We start from the raw sequence: 21,696 nt of genomic DNA, 5'->3' as shown, positions 1-21,696 counted from the left end.
TTATTTAACCAGGGAAGGTCCGTTGAGAAAGTGTTTCTTTTTTTCAAGGACAGCCTGGGAGTAATGCCAAAGAGAACAGTTGCCAGTGTGGAGTCAGAGAGAGGGAAGCGGGGGTAAAGCCCCTGGAGCCGTTTTTTGGGTTAAGGGCTTTGCTCAAAGGCCCAACGGCAGAGTTCTTCTTGTTAGGGACCCAACTTCATCTCTCCAGACACAAGTCAGCCTCCCTGTACGCCCACCAGGGGCTCGAACCAGCAGCTCTACGGTTGCCATCTCTACGCCCTACCACAAGGCTACCCTGCCGCCCAAATATTTTAATGAAATGTGTTCTGGTGATGAATGCAGTTCAGGTGCTTAAAGGGTGTAGAACTGAGTGTGGAGCCTGTCTGTGGTTTGGCAGTTTGACTTCGTGGAGCTCCTGGATGGACGGAGGCTGTTGACCCCGGAGGCCCGGGGCCTGGAGGGGCCGGGGGGGCCCCAGCGAAGCCTGGCGCCGCTCAGCAACCACGACACGGGCTTCATCCAGTACATGGACTCCGGCATCTGGCACCTGGCCGTCTACAACGACGGCAAAGAGACCGAGCTGATCTCCTTCATCACCACGGCGATAGGTGAGCACACACGTCATCGCTGTGGACTGGCTGCAGTCTAGAGGAGTCATCGTCGGGAAGCTGCAGGGATTGCTGCCGACATGCTTTTAATTCAGGGATCAGTGATAGGATCTGTTTCATTTCAGTTCATTCAGGAAATTAACTGAAATTAATTAAATGTTATTGGAATGTATGCAAGTTTTTTAAAATTATGTGTATTTAAATTCATTTCTGGAGCTAAGAGAATGGATATGGAACTGATCAAGGACTCTGCAGTATATGGAAAAAAGGGCAACTGATTCAGATTGTATTCATGAGGCTAAATCTTAAAATAGTATCTTTTACCTTGTGAGAATCATATGGGCTTGCAATTAAAAGCAGCACAAGTAAGCTGTTAGGTTTTTCAGGAGCATGCAGCCAGGCTCGGTTGTATCCATCTAAGTGTTACATCAGGTGAGAGAATATTATTATCCCAGATGATTAAAGGGTGTGAGTTTCTCACAGTTAGCTCATAATTCACTCATTAGCCCGTGTGTCGAGAACTGCACGGGTCTCCCGCTATTTTGGGTCATGTGAATAGAACACCTTTGCTCCCATCTGTGGGGTTGAACCCAGCTGCTAGTGCCATTCTAAAGTTTGAATTGACTTTTCTCAGCCGAGGGCTCTATTATGTTAAGTTGACAAGCGGAAATTCAATGAACTGCCAATTTGTCCGGACAAATTGGCGAATTAGCTGTACCGCGCAACGTAGAGTTACTGTCCCGCCAAATCCCTCAGCACCTCTTGCAATTTGTCCAAGTTAATTGATTAATTTTATTTATTTATTTATTTATTTATTTATTTAAAACAAAGTCAAGCTAAGGTTTTGGGAAGTTAAACGACTATGTGATATATTTAGCACTTATATATTTAGCACTCAGCGCTAAAGTTGTAATGGTGTCCTCTGACCTGAATGTACGCATCACTGGTAATCCCCAGTGCACAGTGCGTTCACAGCTGGCTCATTGATGAAGGTGATTTGGCCTCCTATTCTGGGTTATTTGGCCTGCTGAGGGGAAGTCCTGAGGTTGTACGCTACAATGGCGCACGCTGAGCCGAAATGGAGTGTCTCGCGCTTGACTAGACTCAATTAGTGGCAATCACAATACTCGGATGTGTTCCGGAAGGCCCTTTTCTGTCCCCCTTTAAAGCGGGCTCTGCGGCGGGGCTCGCCGCAGCTGCGCTTGGTCGATGTAGCTCGTCCCCTCGCGGAACCGGCGGCGACGCCGTCTGTCAAATCGAGTCGTCGGCTCGGTTTAACGCCGCTTTACACAGATGTTCCAGGCGCAGCGGCGAGGGTGGAGTATCCCGAGTGCAGCGTGTTCTGCCAGTGCTGTAGAGCGGGGGATTTAACGCTTTCTGGGCCCGGGGATCCCCACCCAGGCTTAAAGGCATCCAGGGGGACCACCCCATTGTCAGCTAAAAAAGGTTATATTGTATAAAAGGTTTATATTTTGAAATATTTTCCCAAATCTAAATATAGTCATTGCTCATCAAGTCTGGCCAGGGACCACCCCCCCCCCCCCACAGTGCCTTTGAGGACTCCCGTGGGCCCCTGGACCCCCTGTTGAAAACCCAGTGTTTGCATATAGCAGTCTGGTCCGGTAAAGCTCTACCTCATTAGCGGGCACCATTGGGACAGGTGTGAGAAGCCATTTTGAGAATTTTGCAGGGACAAAGGAAGGTGTCGGGTGTCACAGAGGCAGAGCTCGTTATTGGACGGCTCCTGGCTCTGGTTCAGTTGTGCTGCCAGCGAGCGAGGGAGCGATGCGAAACAAACGTTAACCTCTCTGACCCTGCAACGGAAACCCAACCCTTTCTCCAGCTTTTCAACGTTGTCCAAGATCCCGCCCGCAGCAATACCCCCTTCTGATGTCAGATTTCATGCAGCTCCCAAAGTGGGTGTGGTTTAAAGGGGACTTGGCCAATCACCGAGCTGGGAAAGCCGAACCCACTGCTGCTGATACCTTCATCTCGCTTCTTTCAGCGTCCGTGCTCATTAACCCTAGTGGAAATCAAACTTACAGAAATATATTGAAATAAAATGTGTTTCCAAGCATACGAGCACTTCATAACACTTCAAATTTAGCAATATGTGTTTTTTATTCATTGGTGTGCAGTCTTGTGCACAGTATGTTGTGGTATATTTTGTAGGTATAAGGTACCCTGCTTTATGGAATCTCCTCATTTCTTGCATTCACATCGTCAGCTGTTACTTAGCGCTCAGAACATTTGCATTGGATGAAAACTGAAACTCGCTTGCTTTTCGAATCTGCCAGTAAATGAAATACCTGACAGGTGAGATTAAGGTGTGGTTGGCCTGTCAACCCAACACCTGTTTCAGCAGGGCAACAGGACAGGTGAATGGGACCGGCGGACTTGCACTTTTAAAATACAATCCATTTGGACAATTGGATATTTTACAGAAGCAATTCAGGTTAAGCAGCTTGCTCAGTCAGTGGTACCCCGGCTGCTCCCCAGAAGTCCAGCATACAGCCTTAGGGTAACAAGCCCAGTTCCTTGGTCTTTATGCCGCACAGCTGCCTGTGCTCTCAGGGAAATTTGGACTGAGGAGTGGCAGGGCTTTGGTAATGAAGAGGAGAGGACGCATCACTGAATGGGTCATGACTCTCTCTGCCAAGTTCATCCTCGGGTCACTAAATTGCGTGTGCAGGGCTGGGTGCGTTTCCCTCTCCTGCATAACCAGACTCGCATTTTTACGCGTGCATCTCTGGTGGCCAATCGGCTCGGCTCATTCGGTCCGAGAGCAGCTCAGAGGAAGCCAAAGAGGGATGTGCAATTGTTTTCGGAAAGAAAATCTGAAGTCGAACATGTCATTTAATAATAAATAATCTACACGCACACCCGCACACACACACACACACACACACACACATGCAGACACACATACGCCCACAGGTGCAAAAAGCGGCCATTTCTTAACATTAGAAATCCTTTTCAGCATCACAGCAACTCAGCCACGGCCCAGAATAATCTCTTTTGAATAGATGTATTCTCTCTCTCTCTCTCTCTCTCTCTCTCTCTCTCTCTCTCTCTCTCTCTCTCTCTCTCTCTCTCTCTCTCTCTCTCTCTCTCTCTCTCTCTCTCTCTCTCTCTCTCTCTCTCTCTCTCTCTCTCTCTCTCTCTCTCTCTCTCTCTCTCTCTCTCTCTCTCTCTCTCTCTCTCTCTCTCTCTCTCCCTCCCTCTCTCTCTCTCTGCAAGGCCGAGTGAACAGAGATGACCTGTTTCTTCAGCGCGGCAGTGGCGGTTTAGGTGACCTCACCTTGCCCCCGCCGTGGTTAATGGAAGGGGGGGGGGAGCAGGAGTGATTCTGTTTGATTGTGTCTGGCACCTCATTTCATCAGCGCTGATCCCGGCCATCTGCGGCTGATTCCAGTGAGACCGCACGGCCCTCTGGGGCGGAAAGTGTGGCCCGTGCCTCGGGCGTCCGTTCCATCACTAACGGGAGCTTCAACCGCCACCCCCACCCCCCCCGCCCACCCCCGAAAAACACGAGGCCACACGGGAATTTTCCCTTTTTTCGGGCCGTGCCAAAAGTAACAAACCAAAATGCGGGTGTCATCAATTATGTAATCGCTTGCCTGGTGCAACAGGTTAGATGATGTGGTACATAATAGGGCCAGTCACATACAAGAAACCAGCAGCAAGCAAATGATAGATAAAACAAGCCAGTGACAAATCCTCATGTGTTCCTTTAGGGAAGTGCTTCCTTTAGTCCTTTGCAACTCAAAGGTTGTGGGCTTGATTCCCACCTGTGACACCACTCTTGTACCTTTGAGCACGGTACTTAACCTGCATTACTTTAGCAAACAGTGTCTAGCCCCATTAAATGGATTGTGTGTGAAAATGTAATCTGTGTGAGCTGCTCTGGCTTAGAGTGCCTGCTACAATGTAAAAGTGATGTAACAAAATGTCCTTGTGTGGGCAGACAGGGCGAGAGGCAGTGGCTCTGCCTTTAGCTAATCACAGGCAGGAGAAAGAGAACTAGCCCCAGCCCAATAAATAAAGAATATTGACCCATCCTGTAGATTTCTGTTTTTTTCCGAATGACAATTCTTGAGGGTCCCATCACTGTGAGGGTGTAAATTTAATTTCAATTTAGAGATGGGACAACAAACAGGAAATTTTCTTTAGGCTTTTTTTTTGGGGGGGGGGGGGGGGAGGACTAGTAGTAACACCCAATACAAAACGATAATAGCAAAGGGGGGGGAGAGATGCAGGATCTATGTTGCCATCGGTCCTGTGCAGTTTGTACGTGGCTCTTGTGAGATGATGAAAGTTCTGTGGGCTGGTGTTGTTTATATTGTATTGCAGGTAGGTGGTCCGAGCAGTCGGGCTTTAGTAGTGTAGCAGACACAGAGCCTTGGCGCTAAGCAGGTGCGCGCGCTGATCTGTTGTGTTGACAGGGCTTTCTGCCGTGGCAATACCTCTGTTTGTCAGAGTCCTTCAAGCGAGAGTACATCTGCTTTGCTCTGTAAAAAAAAAGAACCTGGTGCTAGTACAGTACATCACAGCCAAATGCTCCTCAGGGCAGAATCACAGGAAGTTGGATTCAGTGTCTCCAAAGCATGCCGGTGTAGTGTATATCCTGACTACCCCGAGCCGGTGAGGAACACAAAGAACAAGCCGCCTTCCCCCAGCATTCTGAAACCTATAAGCTTGCAGCTTCCTGTCCTTGTAAACAGGGATTTCCTGCAGGGTGATTGTGTGTGTGTGTGTGTGTGTGTGTGTGTGTGTGTGTGTGTGTGTGCGTGTGTGCGTGTGTGTGTGCGTGTGTGCGTGTGTGTGTGCGTGTATGTGTGTGTGCGTGTGTGCGTGTGTGCGTGCGTGCGTGCGTGCGTGCGTGCGTGCGTGCGTGCGTGCGTGCGTGGTATCTCTTCGGATGTGGAAGACATTCACGCTTTTCTCAGAATTGGCGGAATTGCAGGAATGTTGCATAAAGCACTTTGCAGAGAGGCACTCTGCTGTGGGGGGGGAGCGTTTCCCTTAAAACCCCAGGTAGTTCACACTTGCACCCTTAAGCGAGGGACCGATTTGTAAACTGAAAGCTTGTATGAAAATGCGAAGTGGGGGGGTAAGAAGAGCAAATTGCCAGGAATCACCCCCCCCCCCCCAGCCTGTAAGGCAACACGCACACCAGGGCAGGTTACTGCATAATTGTACTTGCGGGGGGGGAGATGAAAATGGCGAGGCCCCCGTGGCTTCTGGCCCCCTTTCGTCAGACACAAAAGCCGCTTTGTTCCCCTCTCCGTGCCTGCGAGCGGCGGTAGCCCGCGGGATTCCCGCTTTCGGACCTCTCTGAGCTCGTTTGTCTCCGCTCGTCGGAAGCTAACTCTGGGCTAATCAAAGCTCGTCGCCGCCGGAGGGGGGCGAGTGAGATGTCATCGCCCCGCATCCGGAAAGCTGAAGGAGCGCCGGGTGGATCTTTGATCAGCGCTCCGCTACGTGGGACCGAATGTGCTTCGTTTGTTTTTACGGCATGATCCTGTCCCGCCCGAAACCTGTGACGACTCCCTTCATGATAAAAAAGACACAGCAGGTTTAACTGTAAAGGTACGACGCGGTCCATAGCGTAGCTCGGCATGATTAAAGCACGGAGCTGTAGAAGCCGGCGTTTCAGCTTGGCAAAGTTATTCCGTTGTGTCGTCTGCTTCCTCGGTCCCTCTTCCAGTGGCAACGACATCCTGTCACACCATTGCCACAGACACCAAGCAGCAAACAAAAAGAGCTAGCGCGGAGCTGTGAAAATGTTATGAATGATTTATTCCGCACGTCGTCGCTAAGCGTGAATAGCGCCTGACAACCCCCTGACAGTTTGGTTATTGTTCTTTCTGTTTGTTTTTTTTGTGTATTTATTCATTCATTTGTTTTGTTTTGCTTCCAGACTCGATTGACGACTGTCCCAGTAACTGTTTTGGGAACGGCGACTGCGTATCGGGAACCTGCCACTGTTTCCTTGGTTTCCGGGGTCCGGACTGCGGGAGAGGTAACCCCCCCCCCCCCCACCCCACCCCGTCCCTCTTCCCTCTTTTACCCCTCTCACCCCCTTCCTTCACATCTCTCCACCTTGGTCTTTGAAGCGGCCTGTTGGTGGTTTAGTAGAGCACGTTACAGAGATTATAGTTCAGGGATGTGAGATAAGCTGACCCGGGCTGCTGTAGCGGCTGTTTGGCTGGACCTGCCAGGGCACGTCGAGGGCAGTTTGCTCTGGGTTTGACCAGCGGAGTCATATCAACACTCTCCCTGCTGGTCATTTTCCATTTTCACATATTTACTGACTTTTTCGGAAAATAAATCTCCAAATGAATCTATTTGAGAGTTGGTCTATATATATATAAAACCCTCTATATGCACATTTTTATGTATGTGTGTGTGTTTTATTTTATTTGTTGTCTCAGTCTTTTTCATGTCTGTCAGGCCTTAGCTTGGGCCTGGAAATAATGAGCTCGTAGACGAGCCTCCCCGTCGGCCCCAGCCTCCGCCTGCTGGAAGGAGCCTTGAACCCCGCCGGGATGGCGGAGGGGGGAAACCGGAGATCCGTCCTCTTCCCTCTTTTCCTCTGCTTCTTGGGAGGTTCCCGAAATAACGCGTTCACTTTCTGCGCCCCGCGCGTGCGCGGAATCCGTCTTCACGTGTTTCGTGTTTTCCCCGAGGAACCTTTGAGGGGGGGAAGGCTGCACCGGCGCACAGAGAGTTCCTTTGACGATCTTAGCGTCAGACGCATAGGAGTGTGTGTTAGGGGCCCGTAGTCACTTATTTATTTGTTTGCTTTTTTGTTTTTTTTTGGCCCCGTCTTCTCCCTGTCCTCACACATCTGCTGTGCGGTGGATGTGATTGATCTGCACCGCTGCATTGATTTGTCCCCTTTCCAGTTCAGCAGGATTCAGTGCGGTCATCACTTTGGGGGAAAAAGCCCCCCCGTCCTCTCCCGAGCGGCGGCCACCTTTGCCCGTTTTCCCCGGCCCTTTATCTCTGTGTGCTTGTGTCACATGGCACGCTTCTAAAAACGGATTTAATCAAGCCTCCGTGGGGGTGACAGTTTCCTTTTCTTTGCTCAAGATCATCTGTAAATAAACACGCATCAAATATTTATGAACAGTTTCAGCTGCGGCGTCTTCACACAGCTCTTCTTCTTTCTTTTCTCCCTCCAAGAAAAAGAAAAAAAAAACATCTACATCAATCCTTAAGCTAACATGGTGCTCAAAACAGGAAATGCTGCCTTACGACTGGTGATAAGAGCGTGAGGCTTGTATTCAACTTGGAGTAGACTCATAAGGATCCCTGGATCTCCCTCTTGTGATTGGTTAACGTTTCATTGATGACTCATCGCCCAGCCATTTCAGAATGTTTTTTACATCTGGCCATTTCAGGGTACAGAATGTGCAGTGCAGGACCGTTTAACTGGATTTTACTGTAGTGGGTGGTCACTAGAAAAGACATTGCATTCAATGTAAAGCATTTTGTCTGGGAGACAGCACCACAGGCCAGTGTGTGTTTGAAGCCCTCAGTCTGTGGAAGTCATTCTCATAAGTGTGTGCGTGCGTTTGTGTGTGTGCGCGCGTGTGTGTGTGCGTGCGTGCATGTGTGTGTGTGCGCGTGCGTGATGTCCTCTCCTCAGCCTCCTGCCCGGTGCTGTGCAGTGGGAACGGCCAGTACCTGAAGGGCCGCTGCGTGTGCTACAGCGGGTGGAAGGGTCCGGAATGCGACGTCTCCACCAGCCAGTGCATCGACGTCACCTGCAGCGCCCACGGCAGCTGCATCATGGGAACCTGCATCTGCAATCCGGGCTACAAGGGCGAGAACTGCGAGGAAGGTGATGCGCGCATTAACAAACGACGTAACTTTGCATGGCGTTCCGATCGTTCATCGGGCGCTCTGGCGCTTAGCAACGTACCATCCGCACAAGTCGATGGAGTCATTCTCTCACTGGGGTCGGACAGGAAAATGATGGATGATATCACAGCCTAAATATGTTTTTGATATGAGTAGTTGGATTCATGAAGTGATGCAACGTGCACTGTGAAAGATCAGATTTCACATATTTCCGAGGTTTATTGTTGCTAGGACTGCGGGTAGTGTGGAGAAAAAAAAGAATGATTTCTTTTGTTTGACTTGCCAGGAACAGTGATGAGCTGTTGGGCCCGAACATTCCCAGCTCTTCCCAACTCAAATGCCACTTTACTTTTCCGAGAAACGGAATGTACCACAATACATTGGAAAATGTCCGGGCTTTTCAGAAAATAAATTCATGCAAGTATTTGACGGTTGTGAATTTAAGAAAAAAATAATCTGAAAGCAGCAGTAATTAAAGGCCATATATGGCTCGCCCCCCCCCCCCCCAACCCCCCCACATCACCACCAGGCAAACGCGTCCGGGTACCAGACAAACCTTTCCAAGGCCCGTCAGCCAGACTGGGGGACGGGAACGTGTTTGGCTCTAATCCCCTTCCTGAAGTCCCTCCGCTGCCGCCTCTCTGGACGGATAAGGGGACCGCCGATAAGATTGAAGTTGCCATTGTTTTTGTCAGCTCTCGAAGACTCTCATTTCAGGATGAAAAATGTGGGGGGGGGGGGGGGGGGGGACGGTGATGAATGGGGATATCTGGCCCCCGCAGCCCTCCTCTCCATTTTGGCTGGAATGGTGGTCATATAAAGGGGAGAGGGGGGCAGGAGAGGGCACTGTAAGGGTTTAAAAAAATTTATTTTTATGACTTTCATTTCCGTTGACCTTCAGCCATGGTGATTAATTGCCAGGAGAGGCTTTGGTGTCAGTTTGCCTGCGAACTGTGTGCCGTAAGCTTAAGCCATCTGCTATGGGATGTGTTTGCCTGATTATAGCAGCCATTAGGGCTGTGATGTCACGGTGAAGGAGAGCTGTCACAATATGGCCCGCGGACGCCTCCATCGCCTGGCCCTCGCCCGCCATATGGGGAACGGGTGCCGTCGCCAGCTTTTGACAAAAGTAATGAAATAAATAAATCCGGAGACTGCTACTCGGGACGGGGAATAGCCTGGAGGAACGCTGTTCTGGCAATCGTTCGTCTACGCAGATTTTAATTATGCCGTTTGGAGACATTTAGAGTATAACTGCATTGTAAGGTGTGTTGCACTTTCCTTTCAGGGGTTTTTGTCTGTTTTCCCCCTCCTTTGGTGCTGAGTTCACAGATCTGAATTTTACTGTCCGTGAATCCAGACGGCGTGCGCTGAAACGCCTCATGTTACACCCCCCCCCCCACCCACCCACCCACATCAGTGGAATCTCATTTCTGGGGTTCTGTGGGAGCTTTAAGGAGAATGTCAGTCATCCCTCAGATTTACCTGCATTTAAATCCCTATCCCTTCCGCCACTTTAGGGTATTATTCACACTCTTCCTGCTGTCATTTCTCGTGTCACTGCTACAGTAAACGCTGACCTCTGGCGGTAAGGCTCCCGCCATCTCTCCGTCTGAGCTCTGAGGCCGTGCCTTGCGTGACGGGCTCCTCTCTCGCTTCTGCTTTCAGTGGACTGCCTGGACCCCACCTGCTCCGGGAGGGGCGTGTGCGTCCGCGGGGAGTGCCACTGCCTGGCGGGCTGGGGCGGGCCCGGGTGCGAGAGCGCGCGGGCGTCCTGCATGGACCAGTGCTCGGGCCACGGGGCCTACCTGCCCGAAACTGGCAGCTGCAGCTGCGACCCCAACTGGACCGGGCACGACTGCTCCACGGGTGAGTGTGTCAGGTGGCCTACAGGCACCAAGGCCCAGTGTTACGCCTCTCCACAGGTGAGTGTGTCGGGTGGCCTACAGGCACCAAGGCCCAGTGTTACACCTCTCCACAGGTGAGTGTGTCAGGTGGCCTACAGGCACCAGGCCCAGTGCTACACCTCTCCACAGGTGAGTGTGTCAGGTAGGCCAGTCTTACTGACATATGGTGTCCAGGCCCGGGGCCACACCTCTCCTCAGGCTCAGTCCAGTGGTTCCCTGTGTAGAGTGCAGGACACAGATCCTCAAATCTGGCCCCGGAGGCCAGTACTGCTGCTGGCTTTATTTTCTACCTGATGGTTCATTCATCATTTAATGCCACTGATTGGCCAGAGATTTAGCTAACCTGGCGTCCCAGGCATAAATCAGTCCTGATTAGAGGAGAAGAATGGAAACCAGCTGTACTACTGGCCTTGAAGGCCAGATTCTTTAGTATTTGAGTGGTAGAGGGAATCCTCTATGGGTGTATGAGTGTAACTGCAAGCAGTGCACTACAGTGAAGCCACGTAATGTGCCTCTGTTACTACAGGGCATGGAGGATGGAGGTACTGGGGCTTCCTTAAACAGTGAGACATGTTCGTTCATTTGTTTGTAATCACAGGTAATGCTCAAATGAGCATGACAATCCCTCTTGAAGTGGCTGACTTTCAAAGGCATTTTCAAAGAGACTGAATTTGTAAGTAACTTCAAGGGGATATGAAAGGAAGTACACTTGAACCAGTTATTTTTGTATTCAGCGCTTTGTTTTCATTTCAGTATTTGTTCATAACTTGCTTTTTTCGTTTCTCGTTAGGAACGGTAAGCATTGGTCTTTCTCAGTGCCTTCCATTTCCCAGAATGCATTGTTATTATTGATAAACGTCCTTCTGAGTCATTATGCCTTAAAATAATGTGGAAAGCATTTTTTTTTTTAAATCTCTCACTGTACGATTTGATTGGCTTATTATAATGGTCAGCCAACATTCCGGAGAACTTCTCAAGAGGTGAGTACTGTGACCGAGAAGAGAAAGGGAAGCGTTTCTCACAAAAGCAAAAGTTATTCATATTGATGTGATTTAGCAGAAACTTAAAAAGCAGCAGAGGCTGCGGTTGACACCTTTCCTGTAAAAGACCCACCTGCGTGTTACTGAGCAGATGGCGAGAGAGGAGGCATCCGTACTGAGCTTCCAGGGATAGACGGGGTTATGGCACCCCTCCGGTTTCAGTGCTGGGGCTGGTCGTCAGATGGTGAATTAATCTCCTTCCCGATCGACACGTCTCTGAAAATAGCAAAGAGGGATCCTCCACTTATACTTAAGATGCAAGATTATGCCCGCCTCTTGACTTTTATTTAGATTTTTATTTATTTATTTTTTTGCCTGTCGCTTGCCTGAGACTGATCCCTGCAACCAAGATGGTCTGTGATACAGAAAAGCAGTATCTTCTCACAGGCAGTGGGAGATCAGGGGATTATGGGTATTTTTTATTTTACAGCAACATGAGCACACGCTAAATTTAGGCTTCAAGACTCCAGTCTTCAAGCAATAAACGATCGGACATTTAACCCCTCACATCCTCGATTGACCACGAAACAGTGACCTATCGGTTATCAATATTGGCGCAGATAAATAATTAAAGCCTGTGCTCGGGACTTTGGAGGATTTTTGGCGTTGTGGTTTTAATAGCCAGCCGATTTATCAGAACAAAGTGCGATATCAGAGACAGGGAAATGTTGGAAATGATTTCAATAAAGCCAGAGAACGGTTGGCATTTAGTGCTGTGAATGGCATGTCACTGTTAGACAGCCTGACCTATCAGGTAATCCAGGGGATTTGAGGAGCGCGCTCAGTCGGTGGGAGAACTCTGAGCTGTAGTCGCTCCGCGTTCGCCGTGTTGCTTCAAGCAGTGGATCAGCGGCGACCCGGGTTTCGGTGAGTGGTAGCCGTGGTTACGGCAGTGGGGGGGAGTGGTAGAGGGAGGAGGGTGCTGCTGTACGAGGTGGGTTCTGCTTGAGAACTCTGAACTCCTGCAGCGCCCCCTGTGGTCCGGAGGACCGCAGCGGCAGTAGTGTGTAGCAGCCACCTGCTTCTCTCGTGGCTCCTTTCGCACCGGAAACGTTGGCGCTGTCAGAAAAGCATTGACTTCCCTATTAGCTGACATGGAAGTGATCTTTATGTCTGCCTATAAGACAGCGCTTAGTTCAGATTACAGACTTTCTGTTTGTATATTTTTTATTTCCTAGAAGGCTATTGGTACCTTCCCACATTACTCCGAGCCAGAGTCTAACTCACACCGAGTTGAAGTTGCAGCCAGTTTTGTGACAGATTTTTGCTGGGAAAATTTGGCATTGCCCCCCAGCCTTCATACGCAGCAAGAGCTTTCTGTGAAAGCAGTGATGATGGTGACATCATCACACCCACTGTCTTAATTAGTGCAGTCTTCCTGCCTATTCAACTGTGAACAGACTGTACCCCTTGTAATGAAGATCGTCTTCGCGAGCGCTTGTCACATAATATTCTATCTGGCCATTGCTTCCTCTTCAGTCCCGGCTAAACGGTTGTGTTCTTGTATGTTTGTGCGTGCGGTTCTGGGAACGGTCTGTGTTCTGAGCTCTCTCTCTCCGAGCACGTGGGGAATTCTCCTTCCTCACGGGGAACAGACTAGGAGGGATCAATATCTGCCTCGGTTTGTAACCCCCTCTGTCTTTTACGTGCACAGAACATTTGCTCATTTTTCCATTTGACAGCCAAGTGACAGTAAGCTGAATCCCTTAAATGTGCCCATTAATTGTCAGGCTTAAGAATTAATGTTGTTTTGCTGTGCAACTCTGGCTCACATTATCCCAAAATAAATTATTGATTGATGTGCAATAAGTGTACATTGATCATCACAATCGCTTACACATTTCTCAAGCTCGTCCTTTCCTCCTGTACTCCCTTGACGGTACTGGAAAGTGTGTGTGTGTGTGTGTGTGTGTGTGTGTTTGTCTCTGTGTGTTTATGCACAGTGTGCGTGTGTGTTTGTACAGTGTGTGAGTGTGTGTGAGAGAGAGGTTTGTGCATGTGCGTGTGAAACATGGACTATTTTCAGTGCTGCTGAGTGGAATGTTATTAAGACGCTTCTAATTGGAAAGTTGCATGTCAATCTGCACACAATTTGTCTAATACAAGAAAGGCTCGTCCAATAATTGGGAGGGAGGGAGTGATGTTTCTTTATATCTTTCCAGAAAGACTTTCTCTCACTCAATTTAATTTCTAACAATGACAAAAGACTGCTGGATAAACTGTAATTGACTCATTAGTGAGCTTGAATTGACTGAACCAGCAGTGCGACCAAGATCAGCCAACGGTGCAAAGCTACCGTTTGTCTCTTTAGACTTTGTCTGAAACTCAGCCAGCGAGATCCAGCAATGCATCATGGGAAATGTCTGTGGCAAGCGCGGCGGCGTTTATGCTTATTATACGAATGTCTCAGTTCACCAGTCTTTTGTTAGTTATGTATTTTTATTTTTATTTTCTGTTTTTCCCACTGTCTGTGTTTCAGGGGATGTCAGCCTGCGATTGTTCGCAGGGTGATCAGTAGACATTGCTTTCGGGACGGCCGCGGTCAAGTTGTGACAGCCTGTATTGCAGTGCGGTTTTTGTGCTAATTATCATTGGAGGAAAAAAAAAAAGAATGTTACAATTTGCTGCTGACCCCTTGACTTAAGTTAATTGTGAAGCCTTCACCTCATTGTGGGTTCGGATTTCTGCGATTAAGCGTGTAATGTAATCTGACGTGCTTCTGAAAGCGAAGCCTGGACGCGTCTCTCCTTCCTTCTCTCCTTTCTTCCCTCCTTCCTCCTCCGTCCCGTGTCTTTTCACAGGAGGCGGACGGAGGCCTGGGTCAGCGCAGGCTCATAGAGCCGGTGTCCGTCCATTGTAATGGGCTTATTAGATTTGTATTGTCAGAGGGGGGAATCGCCCCTGTGAGGTGCAGGAATTTTCCTTTCAGCCGCCATCAGACAAGGTAGCGGAGCGTGGCGGCTTCACCCTCACAATAAGCCTGTGAATGATCTCTTTTCTTCACACGCGCTCTCCCCCCCCCCCCCCCATTCCCCGGCTTTCTCCCACAGAGATCTGTGCGGCGGACTGTGGCGGCCACGGCATCTGCGCGGCGGGCTCCTGTCGCTGTGACGACGGCTGGATGGGCGTGGGCTGCGAGCAGAGGGCGTGTCACCCGCGCTGCAGCGAGCACGGCACCTGCAAGGAGGGGAAGTGCGAGTGCAGCCCCGGCTGGAACGGAGAGCACTGCACCATCGGTACGGGAGAGAGTGTGTGTGTGTGTGTGTGTGTGTGTGTGTGAGAGAGTGTGAGTGTGTGTGTATGTGTTAGTAAGAGTGTGTGTGAGTTTGTGTTTGTGGGTGGTGTGAGCGTGCGTGCGTCTGTGTGTGCGTGTGTGTGTGTGTGCACATGCACACGTGTATGTGTGTTTGTGTGTGTGTGAGTGTGCGTGTGTGCAAGTGTGCATGAGTGTGTGTGGAGTGTGGGCATGTGTGTATGAGTGTGTGTAAGTGTGTGCGTGTGTGCATGGTGCGTGCGTGTGTGTGTGGAGTGTGGGCATGTGTGTATGCATGCGGGTGTGAGTGTGTGTGTAAGTGTGTGTGTGTGCATGGTGCGTGTGTGTGTGTGTGTTGGAGTGGGGCGAGAGCAGCGGTGGGGTCTGGAGGTTGGGGGTTGAATAAAGGGGAAGCATGCTCAGATGCATTTGCGGAGGTTTGCTTGGCATGAGCGGGTTTGCTGGGGTCTGAGGCTTGACACGCATCTTAATGTGGGAATGCGCTGAGGTGTCCTTTCCCTCCCGTTTCCCTTCATACCTCCCTTCCTCTCATCCTCCCCTTTCTATTCTCCTCTTTTTCCCTTTTGCTTGCTGATTTCAAAGGCAAACAGGAGTGCGGCGGCTGGAACGGCATTCTTTTACAATATCACATGACCAGGGAGGAAAAGGGGGAGGGGCCTTGTTTTTGGTCTCAAGAACTCTCGTTTAATTTCTCCCAGAAAGGACATTTCCTGCTCAATGCGTTTTTATTAATTTATCATCTTTCTAGCCCTTAGAAAAAGTATGAGGTTGCCATGGTTTCATATGGCCCCGCCTCTGGTTGTCCGCCTCAGGGTTAATCCCGTAAAATGTCCTGAATTACGCACCGCCGTGCAGCCACCTGTCCGGCTGATCAGCGCAGGGATCAGCACCGCGCAGAAACCCCCACAACGCGCTTATCGCCCGTCACCACGCGTCTCCTGTCAGTCACCACGCCGCTAGGTGTCTTCGTTTATTCATTTTATTTTATTTATTTTATTTATTTTTGTGCGAGGGTTCAGCGGTTTGATGTAAAACATCGTCTGTGACGAACAGGCATGTCACGCTCGTGTCTGCGCTGAGCGGACCGAGCGATTCTCTCCACTTCTCCGGGCAATAGTGCCAGGAAAAAAAAAAAGAAAAAGAAAGAAAAAAGCGCACAGCTCACAGGTTTTCCCGCTCTCCGACCGTCTGCTGAGCTTAAGCTGCTCAGTTAACACTGCTCTGCGGATGGATTGAGCCGAATATTTTTAGCATAGGGTATAGCGGTGTGTGAGTCACCATTTTCTGCACAGGTCTGGCAGCTCTGTGTGTGCGATCCATTTGTACATGTCCGTACGAACATGGAATACATAGTACTACATTCAAATAAATCATTTAATAATTAAAGGTACTTCACAATATATGGGAAAACATTCTTATTACTGTTGCTTTCACATATTGCAGTGTAAAAATTTTTTTCCCAAAAAGCTCACACATATGCAATATTTTGATGCATATTCAATGTCTATAAGAGTAGACATCCATAATGTGCATGGGCTGTTGCCTGAAGTCCGTGTTTTCATTTGATTTTTGTTTTCTCTCGTCATTTCTAAAGATACGTCTTCCTGCAGACAAATCGAAAGGCCAAGTCCAATGAAAGCACTCACTCTTAAAGGGATATTTCACTTTCTGGAGTTTTTTAAATGTATATTATTTCATTGTTATTTTCATTGTATGTTTTCGATTGATCCGGACAGCTTTTTGTGTGGTGAAGGGTGTTTTACATGTTTACAGAAGTTGTGATGAACTGTCAGCTTTACAGTGGCATGTATTGGAACATTTGAGCATAGGAGTATTTGTTGCTTAAAGCAAGAAAATACACTACGCTACTGAGTATATCCTTCATATCACAAGGAAACTGTCTGGGCCAATCTGAAAAATACTCTAAAACTGAAATAACGTATTTTTTTTAAATCCCAGAATTAGAACTATGCCTTTAAGAAACTCTGTTTCCTAGAATGCCTAACTTCTTGCTGCCTTTCTTTTCATTTTTTGCCTATACTTTGTCCTCTCCCCAAAGAACTTTAATGCACTGAAGCAGGTTGTCAGAAGTGCTTCTTCGTCATCGACCATCTTCTTGTTTCCATCTGTAATGTGTCCTAGATTACCATACTGTTTATCACAGTCCTGTTAGGTGTGGAGCCTTGTGCGAAAGTCCTTCCACACATCTTATAAACGAGAAACCCTACACCTTTAAAAGAAGAGAGGTGAAAGAGCTGATGAAGGAGAAGAGTCACGGTCATTACGAGGACGGCTCGTTCCAAAATTAGGCCGAAGAAAGATCATTTCTCTCGAAGGCTGGCAGGGACCCATTCAGCTGAAGCGAAGTCCTCGTGAATAATAGCCCGCATGCTTAATCTTCCACGTGTGCATTATTGATATTACTGTCATGTGCGTCATGTTGACGTGGATTCCGCGCCTTGGAGTTCCTCTGGCTCTGGGTGTTCGTCCTTTTAAAAGTGCAAAAGATCACAGTCCTGCCTGAATTTCAGTGTTTAATAACGGAAGAGGCATGACGTGTGATGGGAAATACACGTAAAAACATAAAAACAAAAACGCGTCACACGCAGGACGCGCGTCAGGCCGTGATGCGGGGCGCGTAAAACGGGCATTAGCGGGCGTCGTCCTCCGCGTTCTCCGCGCCTGGCGGCGGGCACGCACGCGCGTGCGTGCGGACGATGGCGGATCGGCGTCCGCTTCCCGCTCGCCGGCGCTCACCTTGGCCGGTGTCGTCCGAGGGATTTGAAAGGCTGCGGAATCCAATCTGCCTTTGTTGCAGAAAAGCAATGAAACGCGGCGATGCTTTTGGCAGAGCGGGATTTTCCGCTGATCCCTGGACTTGGTAAACAGAAATGTATTGAAATGATCTTCTCTTCCTCCATCTCTTCCTCTCTCTCTCATTCACACTCTCCTTCCCTCCCTCCCTCCCTCCCTCCCTCCCTCCCTTGCTTGTTTTTGCGCTCTCTGCATGCGGCCAGTCTCAAGACTGTTCTTATCTCTCCCTTTTGTAGTGTAAACCGACTAACACAGCCTAGCCGTCTGCCGTCTGTAGCGGAACGTGGCACTGTCCAACCCTCCCTTATATGTGTTGTCTTTTATCTCCCCGAAGCTCACTATCTGGATCAGGTAGTGAAAGGTATGGTCTTCCTCCTCCTTCCTCTTCATATTTGGTTTCTCCCTCCAGAGCCGGCTCGGCTCGTTCACTAATTCTGTCAGTCCATCCGTCTTCACGTCCGCCAGTCCGTCCGTCTTCACATCTGCCAGTCCTCATTCGCCCCGCCATTAACACACCATCTTCTCCTCCTCTTCCTCCTCCTCCTCACCTTCCCCACAATCCAAGGACAATGAGATTAAAAAGAAATCAGCGCCTCCAGTCTGTGCCTTGTCTCCAGGGTAGGGGTCTATTCAGTCAATTCTGGAAACTAAGTCAGACTCGGTTGGCGAATTGGGAAATGGCGCATATTGTTCTTTGTCAATTCCTGAACTGAACTTCAAATTAATTTCCTCATTTGACTGAAAATTGACTCCGACTGTACTGCGGTTGCCAGCGGTTTTTAAATTTATTTATTTTTGTTAGAGTAAATTAGCGCTGGCTCTTTTCGCGGGAGACTGTGTCCCCCCTGTCCCGCTCTGAGAGGGCACTGTGCCGCCCTGCTGTGTGGCCCAGCCTTGGTGGGACCCCTGTGTGGCTCCCCTTGCAGATCTGTGAGGGGGGGGAGGTGTGGATAGGGTTCAGTTAACTAGCGCCATGCATAATGTATGACCTCGCTGCTGGGAGCCGGGCCCAGTAGGTGCTGAAGCAGCATCCACGCTAATTAAGAGGGTTCAGGGGCTGAGGTGGAGGGGATGGGGATTGGGGGGGGGGAGGGGAGAGAGAGCTTGTGCTTCTCTTTTTCTTTCCTCGTCCGTGGTAATCGACCGGCCCCACGGCGGGAGGCACTGCCCCCAGTGGAGCCGCCATGGCGTGGCAGGCTTCTCTTTGGACGGGCGTGCCCTCTCTTCGGAGGGCCGCCAATGGAGATGCATCGCAGCCAGCCGAGAGAAGAGAGGGAGATAGAGAGAAGGAGAGAGGGAGTGGGGGGAAAGGGGGGAGAGTGGGGTAGAGGAAGAGAAGAGACAGAAAAGGGAAGAGAGGTTTTTAATTTTTTCTATACTTGTAATAAGTCTCATCAGCCAGCTCTGCCACACATTAATCACGGGGCGTCTTTGCTGGGGTGGGGGAGGGAAAACCTGCCGGTTAGCAGTATCAGAAGTAGGGCAGTCCCGGTTTTACCATTTGAGCTTTGAACTGTTGTAACAGTGTGGCATGCCCCTTGCTGCTGTCCTTGAGGGCCACAGAGCCCGCAAGCTTTCAATCGTGCCGCTGCAGCGGTGTGGATCTCCGCGCCCCCCCCCCCCCCCCAGGTCTGCAGACTGGGGCCCCTGGTCGTTAACCTCACCACGCTTGTGTTCCTCTATTGTTGATCTGGAGATGTTTTCAATCCGTCAGGCTTACGTGTGCTGAAGTAACAAGCAGCTATTCGGTAGCACAGGGCTGCCCAACCCTGTTCCTGGAGATTCCCTTTCACTCAAACCCTAACAGAGCACGCCTCGTTCAACAGCTAGAGATTTTATTTAGTAGAATCAGGTGCGCTTTGGTTGGAGTGAAAGCCTACAAGGACGGTAGATCTTCAGGAATGGGGCTGGGCAGCCCTGGTCTCCAGCAGAATTTTCTCTCTGAGTTGCCTCGTTGTTTTGAAGAGTAGCAGGTTAAGCGCTGCGCACAGCCACTGCTGCTGTACCACCGACTGAAGTGTTGAAAACGACGCTGTGTTCGGCATCTTCAGTCGGTGTGTTGGGTAAGGCGGCCGCCGAGTCTCAGAGAGACTGGGCCCAGCCCTGTCAGACCTCCTTCCTCCTCCACGCCCCCCACACCCCACGAATCCGCCCCCGCTACCGTCCCGGCTGACAGAACGGGGGCAGAAGGAGAGTTCCCCACCCCGGCCGCCTCTGTAATGTAAAAACGCGACTCGGTGGGGGATCGGGGGGGGTGGGGGGGGGGGCGTTCTTCTCTGTTTGCGTCGAGGGGGAAGATCGGATCGGAAGGTAACAGATAACTGGCGAAGGAGGGGGTGGGATGAAAAACAAGCCGCCCTTATCTCTGTCCTTGGGAAGAGGAGACTCTGAGCCACACTTTGTCGCTTTGGATTTTTTCACTCTCTGGGTCATGTGACTTCAGCACCTCTCTGTTACTATTGCTACTACTGCTAACACTACTACAACTACTACTACTACTAGTACGACTACTACTACTTATAATAATAAAAATAAAAATAATAATAATAATGCTATTACCACTACTACTATTTAATAATAATGACAATAATAATAACAATAATAATAATGAATGCATCAGTAATACTCTTCTTAGTACATTTCTCTTGTTTTGATTTTGCTTGAACCTCGACAGACAGACCTGTGATATGCTTTCGATATTATCAAGGCTAATTTAGCATCCACTGCTCTGCATAGATTGAATTTTATCTGCAGAGAAAGGGGTGCATTACTTTGGAAAACCATACAATCCTCATACTTTGGGGATTTTCAGAATGAGCGTGAGCGCTGCCTTACCACACAAAAAAAGGTTTTTGTCTCTCCGTGAGTTAAGGGCACAGGCTGCTTTACTAATGAGGAAATACCGACGCGATAAATCCCTGCTCATTGATTCTGTTTCAATAGGGAACGACAACAGAAGATTCAGAAACTCGCGTATCCGATTAAACCACTTCCTCCACTTCCTACTTCCTCTCCCAAATTGCTGTGGGAAAGTGTCTTTAAATTTGGGCATCTTCGGGTAGTATAGTATCTTTGCCATCGGACCCAGCTGTAGATGTAAACAGCCTCCATTTCCTCTTACTGTTACACATCTTGGTCTCTTACCAGCATTGTGTTGTCTGTGTTTTGGGCTAGCTCTCTTATTTGCTTGTTAATGTTTAAATCATTCGCCAACATAACCTTTGTTTATTTGTCTTTGCTGGTGCAGAGGGCTGCCCCGGCCTGTGCAGCGGTAATGGCAGATGCACGCTGGGTAACAGCGGCTGGTACTGCGTGTGCCAGCTGGGCTGGAGGGGCAGCGGATGTGACACGTCCATGGAGACGGCCTGTAGCGACGGCAAGGACAACGACGCAGGTGAGGACCGGTCGGACGCCGTTGTCGTGCAACGGCGAGGAGAGCCCGAAACATCAGCGGCCGCCCGGCTAGCCCCTCACAGTATCACAGATCCACGGTGTCTAACTCCAGGCCTGGAGGGCTGTAGTTCTGCCGGTTTTTCTGTTCTCCTTTCAATCAGCAGCCAATTTAAAGGCCTTGAGGACACGGTGTGTGGACTCTTCAGCCAATCAATGACTTATATGACTCATTGGTGCAGAAACGCCCCGAAAACCAGGAAGCACTGCGGCCCTCCAGGACTAGAGTTAAACTTGCAATCACTGCGGCCCTCCAGGACGGGAGTTAAACCTACAGACACTGCGGCTCTCTTGGACTGGAGTTAAACCTGCAGACAATGCGGCCCTCCTGGTCTGGAGTTTGACATCCATGTCAGATAAAGATATGCAAGGTTTTTTTGTCTGTCTTTTTTTTTTTTTTCCTTTCCTGACTGCTTCATGTGGGTAAGTATGGACATGTCTTTGGCTCTCTCAGGTGTGATCAAAATGGTGGAGCCGGTTTGCTATATAAAGAGTCATGAACTCTGCAAAAGTGGGGAGTGACTTTTGTTTGGTTAAACAAGTGTTCTCTGTTTATTATTAGGTAGCTCTGCAGTACTTCATTTATTACAGTTCAAAGCTCTAAATATCACTGAAGGACAAGGTGCAAACGGAATTGACTGGGGTTTCTTTTGGCACTTGTTATGCGTCATCGTGGACAAACATGGTAGGGAGCGGAAGGTGCTTTTATATTTTACCGTTTGACATTTTCT

General features: G+C 49.4%; 1 protein-coding gene across 1 annotated transcript in view; it reads left to right on the top strand.

Annotated features, from left to right (window-relative positions):
- The window catches only part of tenm4 (teneurin transmembrane protein 4), a 209,865-nt gene that overhangs the window by 120,243 nt on the left and 67,926 nt on the right, over nt 1-21,696 (top strand). The window contains 7 exon segments of the mRNA XM_035385277.1: nt 398-608; nt 6,532-6,633; nt 8,266-8,460; nt 10,149-10,349; nt 14,478-14,663; nt 17,850-17,876; nt 20,763-20,909. Of these exon segments, the coding sequence (XP_035241168.1) occupies nt 398-608; nt 6,532-6,633; nt 8,266-8,460; nt 10,149-10,349; nt 14,478-14,663; nt 17,850-17,876; nt 20,763-20,909 (1,069 nt within the window).

Source organism: Anguilla anguilla, chromosome 12 (genome assembly GCF_013347855.1).
Source record: "Anguilla anguilla isolate fAngAng1 chromosome 12, fAngAng1.pri, whole genome shotgun sequence".
Taxonomy (NCBI): Eukaryota; Metazoa; Chordata; class Actinopteri; order Anguilliformes; family Anguillidae; genus Anguilla; species Anguilla anguilla.
Note: the sequence above shows the minus strand (reverse complement) of the source record. Positions and strands in the feature narration are given on the sequence as shown.